This window comes from Haplochromis burtoni, unplaced genomic scaffold, assembly GCF_018398535.1.
Source record: "Haplochromis burtoni strain Fernald_Lab_line unplaced genomic scaffold, NCSU_Asbu1 Contig_234, whole genome shotgun sequence".
Taxonomy (NCBI): domain Eukaryota; kingdom Metazoa; phylum Chordata; class Actinopteri; order Cichliformes; family Cichlidae; genus Haplochromis; species Haplochromis burtoni.
In genome coordinates this window covers 523864-536922 of record NW_024582595.1, presented here as the reverse complement: position 1 = coordinate 536922, position 13059 = coordinate 523864, and the positions used below count along the sequence as shown (strand labels likewise).

The 13059-nt window shown below is 42.6% G+C and overlaps 1 protein-coding gene across 6 annotated transcripts in view; it reads right to left on the bottom strand.

The window, feature by feature from the left end:
• robo1 (roundabout, axon guidance receptor, homolog 1 (Drosophila)) overlaps positions 1 to 13059 on the bottom strand; it is a 232819-nt gene that overhangs the window by 34585 nt on the left and 185175 nt on the right. For all 6 annotated transcript variants that reach the window (XM_005937506.3, XM_005937508.3, XM_005937507.3 and 3 more), the window contains 4 exons: positions 8095 to 8252; positions 3582 to 3702; positions 1782 to 1920; positions 1499 to 1626 (listed from right to left, as the gene is read on the bottom strand). In XM_005937506.3, the coding sequence (XP_005937568.1) occupies positions 1499 to 1626; positions 1782 to 1920; positions 3582 to 3702; positions 8095 to 8252 (546 nt within the window). The remainder of the gene's footprint in view (positions 1 to 1498; positions 1627 to 1781; positions 1921 to 3581; positions 3703 to 8094; positions 8253 to 13059) is intronic.

The following is a 13059-nucleotide window of genomic DNA, read 5'->3' as shown; positions in this document are numbered from 1 at the left end:
TTAATTAGCTGGACTACTCAGTGGCCACAACCTCGATGGCCTCCTCGTGTCCTGGTCTGAATAAAAGTCATGAAATTCAAGGATAAATGGAAATGATTCTAAGAACTTGGGTTTAGGCATCAGCCATCGTTGGATTTAACCATAGCATTAGCTCAAGGAGTCATATGATTTAAATTACATGCTATTCACCTGGTGTTACACTTGGAGAGAAAAAATTGGTTTCTAACTCTGTGGAGGTGGTTTTTCTTTGTAGTTTAAGTGTTTTTTTGTACCTTTCTAACTCTTATAATATGTGGGCAAACAGTAATGTATTAAAAGAGGGTCAGGGCTTTGCTTCTCTCCTTCTCCACACAGCAGGGAACTGGCCCGAGGTTAAGACATTTAATTTCCACTCAGGACAGGAGAGGTTTTAGAATTTCAAATATGACCCTTGCTCAGGAGAACAGCTTATTGAACTGGTGCATCAATGCTGTTCCCTTTCATTAACTAAGCTTTCATCAGGGAGAGAGAAAGAATGAAAAAAGGCAATAAGAGAAGTAGATTTATTGACGGGTTTATTGGCAGGTGTGCCTAATCTTGCTCCTCAAACCAATCTAAAGATCGCTGTCTTGTGGAGAAAAGCAAGAAATAATTGCAAAGGGTAGCCATGTGAGGATGAAGTATCTTTTTTTAAACATGTGGGGGTTGGCAGAGGAATAGAATTGCCTTGTCTCCTTAAATCTCGGCTGTGCAGACTGCTGGTAGTGACATTAATATGACTGACCTCACTGGAGAATTCTTTCTCCCCCTCTATCCTCTTCACAACAATTGCCCCCAGCCCCAAATCCCAACCTGTTCTGCATCATTGGTGAGGCACCTCCATGACCAACATACTCACTGCCCTTCCATCCAACACCACTAAGCTCCCCCCTCCTTCCCACCCGTCTTGTCTCACCCGACTCTCAGCATTCCCCCTTAGTTTGCCGTTAAATGGTCTCTGTGTTCCTCTGATTCTCAGGAGGGTTTGGGGGGTGATCCCAGCCCCCAATTCCTCTGAATGGTTTCTTTCTGAATGTTCATACTCTGTGACCAGCTGCTTTATATTCCAACTGTGTTAATAAGACATCCAGTAGAGACGGCTACTGGAGGCACTGAGATATTCCATATTTTCACAAATACTATTGTACATCTTAAAATGTGAAGGAAGACAGGCCTCCGGAGTAATGCCACTTGTATAGGGCAAATGAAATCGATTACAGCCGAGCTCCCATGTGCTCTCTACAGCTGTTATGGATTTTTGCGTTTTGTTTTATTAGAAATCAATCAGCTAATTGAGAGAGAATAGCTGAAAGTGATGACCATGTGGCGCTAAAGCTGAAGACCATTATTGCACCGTAGCTGGGCTAAACTGCATTTAAATCAGGCAGCACAATAACCCAAAATGGAAATGAATTCAGAATAGCTGTCCAAGGGGCCATGAGTAACATATTTGTAGGACTGCAGGAGTATTTTGTCTTACCGTGGACAGTGAGCGTAGCTGATGCCTCCGCCTTGCCCACCATATTCTCTGCCACACATGTGTAGGAGCCCACATCAGCAGAGACCAGACGACGGATCTTCAGGGTGTGGTCCTCGCGAATTTCATACCTAGATTAAAACAGGTACTCGTATATCACATGTTGTCAAAGGCACAAAAACAGTTGCAGACAAAGACAAAAGCGAGGGTGGATCAAACAAAGACGGGGAGTGTGTGACTTAGGCAGGTATTGTGGGATGAAAGGGGACCAGTTGATGAGTCAGACCTTCCTTTTGGCAGATCACCATCATCTTTCCTCCAGCGGACAGTGGGAACTGGATCGCCACGGGCCTCACACCTGAACTCTACGCTTTGGTCCACTAACACCACCTGGCTACTCGGGCGACGGACAAAGCTGGGACGCTCTGCAGAGATGAAAAAGAGCACGTAAATGAACACACAGCAGTCCTTCAATCATGTTTTTTTAATAGAGCTGAAGCTTTGATTCCATAAAAAAAACCATAAAAAAATCTCAGATCCGTCCAAAAAAAAACAAAAAAAAAAACCAACTAAAAATAAATCACAGTGGAGAAAGTTTAAAAACAAAAAAAGAAAAGAAAAGGCAAAAACAGTCGTTTTGTATTTATTTAAACCAAGGTGTCAGTGTTCATGCTAATATAATCTCTCATTATTATTCAGTTTCTAGTAAGTGTCAGTTCAGTAAATGAGTTTTCTGATTTGCCTTCCTCTGCTGTTCACCATTTTCTCTCTTTTTAGTGCAACTTCCCTTTACTTTGCCCTACTTTACCAGATAAGCGCCACCACAAAGATTCAATGTAAGCTCATTGAATCTTTGTGGTGGCGCTTATCTGGTAAAGTAGGGCAAAGTAAAGGGAACTTGACTTGACTTTTGAAAGTCAAATTGCTTGGGAAATCAATTTAGAGCACCTGCATGTGCCCAAATATTGATGTTTGGTGCTAGAGTATTTTTATTTGTAAATCCATCATGGATCCAAGCTATAGCAATATTTGAATCCCACCCCAAGATAGACACCTATAAGACAAAATCCAGTATACTATAGAAGCCAGATGGTATATACCACTCTCGGTCCGACTCTCTCTGCTCAACAAGTCACAAAAGTAAAAAAAAAAAAAAAAAATATTATATTAGTAATTTATAATATTGAAAAATAAGAAATTCATATCTCTTAGTCTTAACACAATCCATCAGATGGGACATGGTGAATGGACTGGTTCTTATATAGTGCTCTTCTACTCGAGCAGGCAATGCACTTTTTATATAGGTCTCATTCAGCTTCTATCTAACATTCACATACACACCCGATTAATGCATTGGAGTAACTCTGGGTTCATTATCCTGCCAAAGTATCCTTGGGCAGGATACTTTGGCAAACAGACTGGAACATCCAGGGATGAAACCACCAACATTCCAATTAGTAGATGACCTGCTGTACCTCCTGAACCACAGCCACATACCATGGTTAGTGGTTGTTGTTTTTTTTTTTAAATTTATTTAGAAAGAGGGGCAATACATATTAATGAACATTTAAACAAATGTAAGTTGTAAGGACAACTAAGAACTTAGATGAAGAATTTCTTGATTATGACACTCAGAAAAGTAGAAGGAGTAGCCCTTATGTATTCTGAGTTTATTTCACTGTAATTTTCTTAGCTTGACAAAAGGTTTCTGGGGAAAGGAAATAAAGGAAGTGAAGAAGATGATGCTAAAAATCAGGAGTCTGGACATGTTCTGTGCTTAGGCCAGAGAGAGTCAGGGTCAGAGGTCAGTGACGGTGAAACAAGATGCAGCTGGTTTGCAGGGAAGCTGCAGAGAACAGCCTGAGATTCATAATGAAGTGTGAGATTGGAGGTAATCTCACACTTCATCTGAGAAAGGTCAGTGACACCATTTAGTAACCTGGGAGGGAGACGATCATAGCTTAACATCTGGACCTTTGTTTTTATTCTGCAGGCCAAAAAAAAAGAAAAGAAAAGTGTGTGGCTGTTGCATGTTTTGGGGGTAGCATTAGAAGCAGAAAAATAGACAAAAATCTGAGGTACATACCAAGCACTGTAAGTTCAGCTATTTCGCTTTCACGTTCTCCAACCATATTTGTGCCGACGCACACATACTTCCCAGCATCGCTTTTCCGGGCATTTGTAATCATCAATTTCCCTCCACGTATCTGTGGAAGTAGAAGAGAAGGTGATAGGCTTTGTATGGAGAGAAAAATGGCAATATTAGTCTGAGAGACACTTGGGACTTGTTGTTGACACACGGAAAACAGCAAAGCCCAAACATTAGGAAACATTTCCTGATTGCACTCAAGAATTCCAGCGAGCATTTATGCACCAAAAGCCCATTACAACACCGTGATAAAATGCACTCACAAACATATAATGGCTTGATGGGAAAGAGGCTTTTCACTGGGTTTTTGCTTTGAGCTTACGGAGACACAGTCCAACCGGATGACTTTAGTCTTTAGTTGTTTTATGCTGTTTGCAGTCATATTGAACTTGACTCTAAGCCACTATCAGCTGACCTGTTTCTCGCCAAGCTAAAGAATACTTTTCAAATCCAGCAGAACCACAGCTCACTGAGGTAACACCTGAGGCATTTTTTATTATTTTTTATGTACGTTCATACAACTACAAGTGAGAGCAAGTGGACGTTCATTCAAGCACACATGAACTACATACACGTATACACACCCACACACAGAGGAGAAAATGTGTGTTTGTCCAGGTGAATGTCATGTCTGTTATTTCCCAGGGCTTTGATTACAGGCCAGAGGAGATGCTTTGTTCTCAGGCAGTCGGAAAAGCAGTCCTGGTCCCAGCACAGGCCCCTCAGCCCTTCTCTCTGCTGACAACCGTGCCAGTCAGCAGAGATGCACACAATAGCACGGTGCACGGTGATCTCTGTGCCCTGATAAAGCTTAAGGTTTTAAATGCACACATCAGCCTGCAAGACCAGGACCACCCTCTGCAAGCATGTAATGGATAGCTTCATTAGGGAACACCTGACAGAGAACTTGACACACAATATTGCAACAATCTGCTTCAGCCATGACCACCGTGTTAAGCCCAGTTACACATGTAGTCACATGCGTGCTAGGGCATCTCATCTATACCTCAAACAGCGTGTTTTCATCTGTTTTTGTAAAGTAGTTGCAATAAGTTTAACTTTCTTGAAGGACAACTTTGGACAGCAGACACATTCTTCTGGTTCTGCGGCATTCCTCGGCCCTTCACCCCTGATTAATATTCATGGTAAAGCAGGAGGCAGAGGGACTTGAAGAGGCTTGGAAGCCTGGCTTATTTAGGGCACCCTGTGGTGCTGGAGGGGTTTGAAGTATCATTATGTTACTGTTTGTTTGAGGAAAGGCTTAACAGCTAAAACACTGTGACACTCACAAAGGCCCAAGGTCAGGGCAGACCATGCAGCAGAAAAAGAGGGGGTGTACTGTTGGTTCCACAGGGCTTTGACATGAGGAACCACTTAAGGCCCCTGTTCCCTCTATCCATATCCTTACCTCTGTGAGTCTGTGGCAGTTTCCCATTCTCTGCAGGCATATTTGGAGTGCCAGAGCAGCAGGGACTCTGAGAGCTGGCTAAAGTAAATGAATGTAGCAGCGGCCCTCTTTTTTTTCCTGCATGCATATCCTCTCAACACAACACAGTGCAGCACACTGGCTGCTGAAAGCCCCAACAATCTGACCATTATCCCTGCAGTAGAGGGAGATGGCACTATCCTGTTGCCTTTTGTCTCATGTCATTTGGCAATGCTGATAATGCAAAAGCCCTCCATTCAGCACCAACTCTGTTGGTATTCACACAGCAGTTCATTTTCCAGGCCGATAATTAGCCACAACTACAGCACAAAACGAGAAGGACAATGTGCTGCATTTTGGCCATTTATGATGCTGCCAGCAGACTCTCTCTCTAACGAGACAATGGTCTAGGCTTAAATACTGGCATTTTCTCTTTTTCTATTTAGTTGTCCCTCCCTTATTGTTCCTGGAAGACCATTTAGACAGAGTTGAGAGGGATGTGGCCAGCTGCTGCTAGTGGCACAGCAGCAGGGTAACTTACTTTTTATGGCTGTGGGAAACCTTTCGCATGAAGTCATGAATATATGTGAAATGGCGCACAAAGTAGGGACGTATACAATATCAGGCAGGTGGTTTTAATGCCGTGCTGGATCCATGTGTGTCACGGCACGCAGTGTGCAGTAGGTGTTTACGTATAGCTGGCTAAAATAGATAGCACATAGAAGAATTCCGTGCGCTCTCTCTTCCTTTCTGGAGTTAATTCCCTCCTTTTTAAGCTATATCCAGTAAATCCAAGCCATCCCAAACCCAGTATAAAGTGCAGTGCAGAGAGAAAATCCCCACTGCAGGTGGTTTGGGACCTTGGTCTGATCAACAATGATCACCAAGGAGACTGCACGTTTAAGCATGCTGCATGGTGGGAGAAGTGGATTGAAACAAACATAACAATGCAGACTAGATGGGGTGGGGTTTGATGAGCTCAGCTGTTCATTACATTAAAAAGACCTCTGCTTCTCCCTCTATGGTCATTCATTGCAACCAAATTTACTACATCATAAACAAGCTTGCCATATGATTTTTCTATTTCTAATACAACTTGATCTGTTAACATCTGTCACCACAGTTGATTACACATATTCCGATTGCCATTCATGACGTCTGGCGCTACTTTTAAAATGGTCATTTGGGAACACTCAATCTGTACGGTTTTGTACTTGACAGGAAGTTTACAGTGAGCAACACCAGCTGGTCCAGACTGTTTTTAGTTCCTCAGAAGGCCCAACATTGCTCCAAGCTACAAGGACACAACTGAGTCATTAAGCAGCAGCATTGAAAACGTTTACTCAGAGAATTTCATCCAACAGCGGACAAAATCTCTGCAGTAAGAATAAGTCATAGCTTCCACTATTCTGGGTGTAAAATCAGTATTATTGCAGAAACAGGAACAGTTTATCCGTGTTGTTCTTAAATAGGCACAAACATGATTAGGTGGAAGAACGTGTGTGTGAGGCATGCATGAAACGGAGATGAAACAGGACTGCCTTATCTTCAAAGTATGAGGTAGTCCAGTAGATAATAACCAAAACTGAAAGGGTAAAGGATGACAGAGATTAACATTCCTTTTATTTTACAGAAGATCAAATGTTGAACATGAATAGTTTTGATGTCAGTTTAAGGAGAGAACACTATCTGTGATGCAACAGCGGGCAAAGATAGCTGCTGTGCATACAATGGCCAGATATGCACTATTTGAATGAGCAAATACTACACTAAATTCCTCCAGTCAACAAGGTCCACTGTGTAGTGAAATTTTCGTGCTCCTCAGTGACAACTGACTAAACTCAGAGACAGATATGATTTAATTCTCTTTAAACCAGATTATGCGCTTGTTTCTTTCAATTATGCTGTGCAGCGTCCAGATTTCCTGAATGTGCAGCTTAGGAAAAAAAACTGAGAAAGAACAGCTCCACTGTTAAAGAGCTTGGGACTCAATATATCCAACCTCAACTCACCCTCGCTGTGCAAAACTGTGTTCAGTCATGAACAGCTCTAAAGATAGCCAGCAGCGATAAATCACAATTCTGACCTGCCCAGAAAGTTTTATTTTATTGTGCACAAGTAGCCCAGGCTGGTTTTTCAGCGACAGACTGCAGGCATACTGAGTGGAACATCTTTATTAGTAGCTTATATTTATTATCTGGGCAAGATTAGATTTTCCACGACTGTACAGTGAAGTTCAGCACTTTGTCAGCACTTGGGGGGCCAAATTCTTTGATTGCCTAAAAATTGTACAATGTGCAGCCAGAATCTTAAAATCCATCTAGTCAGATTGTTAAAATGTGATCCAGGCGCACTACTAACTACTGCCTACTCACTGCCTGCTTATGTTAGCCAACTGCTGAGTTTGACTTACTTCTAGCGAGCGCAGTATAATTAAACCCAAGTAAAAATCTCCTGCTCAAGAACAATTACTACAGACACAAACTTGTGTTTGCTACAAAGTGTTTAAGCTAGGGATAATCAAGAAACATCTTCAGTAAGCAAGCATGTAGAGCTGACTGATACTGTTGTGCTGGCCTGGGTGCTATTTTAATTAAACTGAATAATTGGTGGTTTGGTTGTAAATGCAGATAGTTGTTGTTTTGATTCTGCAGTCAGTCCTGCTGCTGCTGAGTGCAACTTTCTTCGATTCCAGTCAGCTCATTTCTCCCCTCCTGATCTACACTTCTCCTGGTTGATTTCACCAGTAGGCCATCCCTAATCAATGCAATGCTGCCAGCTAATGGAGCAAGACTAATTCCATACCTCAGTTATTAAGTGCAGAAGGCATCAAGATTGGGTATTTTGGGTTTGGGAATTGCTATTTGTGAATAATGAGCCGAACAAATCAATCTTTCAACAAACGCTGAGGTGGTGGTAATGACTTGACCTAGAGTACTAGGTCATTCTCTCTCATAGATTTAAACAGACATATACAAAGCAGTCTCTAAGCTTCAGCACATGTCAGCGATAACAGTTACTTACAGTGATTCTCTCATCTCTGTCATCAATATTCACTCCATCTTTTTTCCATGATATGGTGGGTTCAGGATGTCCACGAGGAGGTTGACACTCCAGGACTGCCGGCTCCCCCGCAGCCACAATCACATCTGCAGGATTTTGTCTGAAGTCGTCACGTAGAACTACGAGAAAACACACAAAAAAGGGAAACATTTAATGAAATGCTAAAATGTTTCCCTCTGGGGATGGTATGAAAAAGGAAGAACGAAAGAAGCACGCTATTGAGGTGTTTTTTTGTTTTTTTTAAAACAACAACAACAAAAAAACAACACTTTAAGTCAAGTTGTCTTAACACACAAAACTGGCTCTGCATCAAATGACAAAATGTTGAGCATATCTCGCTTCTGATTTACTCCATTGTGTACTAAAGAGTGTGTCTGTTATTGCATCTTCATCTCTCCTTGACCTATCATATTTAGATATTCTGAGTTCATGCACCCATTCTATTTTAACATGCTTGAAAGCCTGCCGTAGATCACTGCCACTCCTGTCTTTTTGATTTCCCCTGCTGGAGTGCTTTAAAATAGATGACACAGCCATGGATTTTGATTTTTTTTGGATACACGAGTTCCACTGTTTGTCATTTAATTATTTCTTGTGGAGAGTAATTTGATAACGAATAGATGTGGAGGTTTTAAAATATGAACTGAGTAGTTCTGTATACGTGGCTGCACCTAAAAATCATTAGTCTTTGCCTCCCTGCCTAATCAGACTAGTAGATTAATATCATTAATAAGTGGACGTCGCAACAAAGTAGATCAATGCAAATCCACTTTCTGAGAGGCAGACAAACTTCATATCAATGAGCTCATAATGTGCAGTGTTAAAGATAAACTGGAGGTTTATTGAGCGGAGAGAAGGTTATGAAAAAGCAACAAGCTCCTTTTGGCAGACAGTGTGTGCCAGTAATCATGTTTCCAGCTCCAATGCATATATACATATAAAATATATAAAAACAGTGTCTGTATCCTGAAATTCAGGCCACACACAGAGTAGGGAAGATCAAGGCACTGTGTGCGTGTGCATTGCTATCTGTAGGTAAAACCTGAAAATTATGTGCAAGTTGTTCTGTCTGCATTTTGAGGATAAAAGTTGCACTTTAGCTATCTTTTTGTCTCAGGCTCCTTAGCTTGCTCTAAAGTCACCGAAGGACCCCTCACCTACCGACAGCCTACAAATTCCTGACTAAACCCTTTAAGCACTTAATTGGTCATTGGCAAGCCCAGATACTGCTCTCTGTTTCTTGTAACACTGAGTATTCAGTCCATTAAAAGGAACTTTGTTTTAGAGGAAGATGGCCTGTAATGGCTTCCACAGTCCTGTTGCCTAATCACACCCACGCCTCCCCAGAAGCATCTAAATTCCAAAGCATGCGGCAGCATTTATCAGAAACAAAGCAAAAGGATTCACTGGATATTTTGTGAGTTATTTGCCATTGCACCATCAAGAGAAGGCATGGGTCCGCAGATCTATACACACTGTGCTGTATACAGTTGAAAGGCAATTACGTGTGTAACTCCCTAACTTTTCAGCCTCTCACTCTAATTCATCTCACACTCAGCAGTGCAGCTGTGTGCCGAGTTCATGCTGTATGGTTAATAGCAGATCGAGTCATTCAGGAATGTAAACACCAAACATCCGATCCATTAGAGCACCAGCTCCATCTGAAGAAACTGTCTCTGTTTGTATCAGCAAATCCAGCTTGTCCTTAAGAGGATTATTGTAAAAGTCAACCTAATGTACCAAGGTATAAATATGCTGCATCAGTTGGAGACAGTGATTGATACTGATCAAGAATCTGTACATTGAAGATATGAGGGAAATCATATTTTTCCTTTGAGGTAAATACAGTCTTTCAGTGCCAGGGAGCGTGAGTTCAGTTAACTGGGACCTTAATTGCACACCGTCTTCTCTCACTGTGTCTCTACTTTCCCTGCTGAGCTCACTGTATCTCTTTTAGCTAATATTCACAGGCATCTGTCCCTCTGGAAAATAAAGAATGATATGCTCGGAGGAAAAGAGGGGAAAACGATGCTATATTGACTTGTTGGAGGCCCGAGGGAGAGCTGGCATCATTCAGTGTTTACACCAACAGTGCAGTGATCCCCCCCCTTCAACGGCACTCACTCCCCCACCTCACGGCCTTTCTCCACCTCCAAACCAACACCTCTTTGTTATAAACACAGCTGAGTGCAGCACAGCAGACAACGCTGAACATCTGCGTAGTGGAAAACAAAATCCTCTGGGATTGAGGAGGAGTGAGCAAGAGGGAGACAGAGGCAGCCAGACAGTCTGTGAGATCGACAGACAGACCGAAATCTGGATGGGGTACAAAGCCCCAACTCTATCCCCAGAAGCCCCATCAGATCTGGATCTGGGGCTGTGGCAGAATCATTTTGCCTGCCCCCTCCAACTCATGTAAATAAAAGATCCAGTATTGCTCCTTCCTGTATTCACATATATCCCTGCTCGCCCCTTACAGCTCCTGTTTTGGGACCCAGAATTCTGGTGGGGGGAAGTGATGCAAGGCGCTCACACTACGTGCTGTCCTGTAAGTGTGTGCGGTGCAGTCTGTATCTGTGTTTGGGATAATGAGCCTACTCTACCATTCTGTCTCTCTAGTGAGCCTGCAGCTGTCCCCTTGCAGATAATATTTCCTGGGCTATTAACAGAGGGGCCAAACTCGGTGTGTGTGTGTGTGTGTGTGTGTGAGAGAGAGAGAGAGAGAGGAGTGTATGCGTGTACAGAGAGATTTTCAGTTTGTAGCTTAATATGTGGAAATGAGCCAAAGTCACAGGTCCCAGCATGAAGACGCCTCTTTGTCCGTCCTGGATTTGCACAAATATGCTGATGATGGGATGGAACAGAGTGGATATCCGGACCTGGACAGATATCAATACGCTTTGTCAAGGTAAAGGGATGCATTCTCCCCTGCATTTCCTCTTTTCAGGAGTGGAAGAACAAAACATGTTTTACCTCACCTGGCTGACATGGCTTGCTGCAAGACAAATTGCTGACTATGCATAAAAAAAGGGGGAAAAAATCATTCATCAAAGCAGAGTCTTAGCTTGTAGTGGCAAACATCTGTTGGGCTATATTGTACTGTATAATAAAGCTGTCTCCAGGTCCACAGTAGCAAATTGGAGCTGTGTTGAAGCTAATGCAATTAGCTGCCATCATTTCTTGCATTCAAACCCTCCTTTAAAGGTCAGCTGAGATGGCTGCTCTCAGTTCTGAAAACTAACAGGTTCATCACCCCCATAAGCTATCCCCTGTCCACCCACACGAATGCGTGTGCACACACACACACACGCACACACACACACACACACACACACACACACACACACACACACACACACTCTTTTCTTCAGGAAATTGAAAACAGATGTTTAAATGTCAAATTAAAATGAGATTCCCGTGCTGCCCTCCAACATTAATGAAAATGAAGACTTAATGCCACACACCAGTCTGGGTGGGAAGATCAGATGAGCTTTGTTCTGAGGAAATTAAACCAAGTAAAACAAGCTCTTCACAAATCTTTAGAGGGATACAAAAAACAGACCCACCAGGGAATTAAAGGTTTATCAGAAGGCACCCGCACTCAATCCCACAGAGACACACAGCACAATGTGGGTCTCGCCTTTGGCTTTGGCTTTTTCCTCAAAACAGAATGGACATGGCTATCTCCACAACGGAAGCAGCAGGAATGACAGGAGAGGAGAAAGTGAATTAATGAGAGGAAGAAGAAAAGTAGAAACAAAAGGAAGAAGAGACTCTGCTCAATGTATAATGCAAGACCGCTTCCTTTTTATCCATCCTGGTTTCCTCAAGGTAGTTCAAGTTCACAAGCGGCAACATTGTCGGGCTATCGGGGGCCAAATATCATCAAATACTACCTGAGGATATTAGACAGAGATGAATGTGCAGTGCAGCGAACACCAAGAAAAATATCAAATGGCTAAGCAGCCCCAGATGTTCCTGGTTATAGGTGACTGCTTAAATCCTCAGGTGTAGCAGAAATGCATTGGGGGTTTTTTATTTTGCACTGCAGGAGTATTTACTATTAAAGTGTCTCTATGATTCAACATGATTGAGATGTTAAAGTCTTTGTACACGCAAAATATGTACATAAGAAATGTTTAAAAAAATGGAAATATTGAATAATAGTTTACAAAGAAAGAAAACATCCACTAAATCTCTCCTTTTCTGGTCAAATAACGGATTTATGTGCATTAAACTAAAGCTTATAGTGGATGAGCTCCCCTCCAGTCCATTTCTACTGACTATTCAACATAAATCCTCTGCCCCATCATGAGTTTTGTTTACGCCATAAGCACAAACCTGGCCTAATCACAGTGTGGCTCTGTTGTATGCTTCCGTACTGATGCTCTTCACCTTGCCTCCAGCACTGTCCTGCGATACAGACAGCGCTCATTCGCTCACTCAATGCATCTCCAACTTTGTCTTTAAATTTCTCTCCCCCCTCTCAGCATTTGACCCCCTTATCTTACCTCTCTTTCGGCTCACACACATTGAGCGGCTTATATCAAAGACAGGCTTATAGCAATGGTGTGTTAACCCATGGCACTCCACTGCAAAGGCTGTTGCAGGTGGATAATTTGCCAGAGGCATGCATACTATGTGTCTCTGCTTGCACTGTATAAATCTGTTTTTTTGCTGGTGGGTGTGAAGATATAACAGGACTCCTGGTGCACTCTGGAGAATCACTGCCTCCCGCCTCCTTCTTGTTTCTTTGCTCCCCTCTGACCCCACCACCAGAGAGTAGAGACTGGACACAGCAAACGCGCCTCTCTTTCTGGATCTGACTGGCGTTCTTCTGCTCTGAGCTTATTTCCTCTTGCCCACTGTGCAGAAAGTCTTATCCGTCTGTCCAACAGCAGGCAGATAATGCTGTCTAGGACAGAT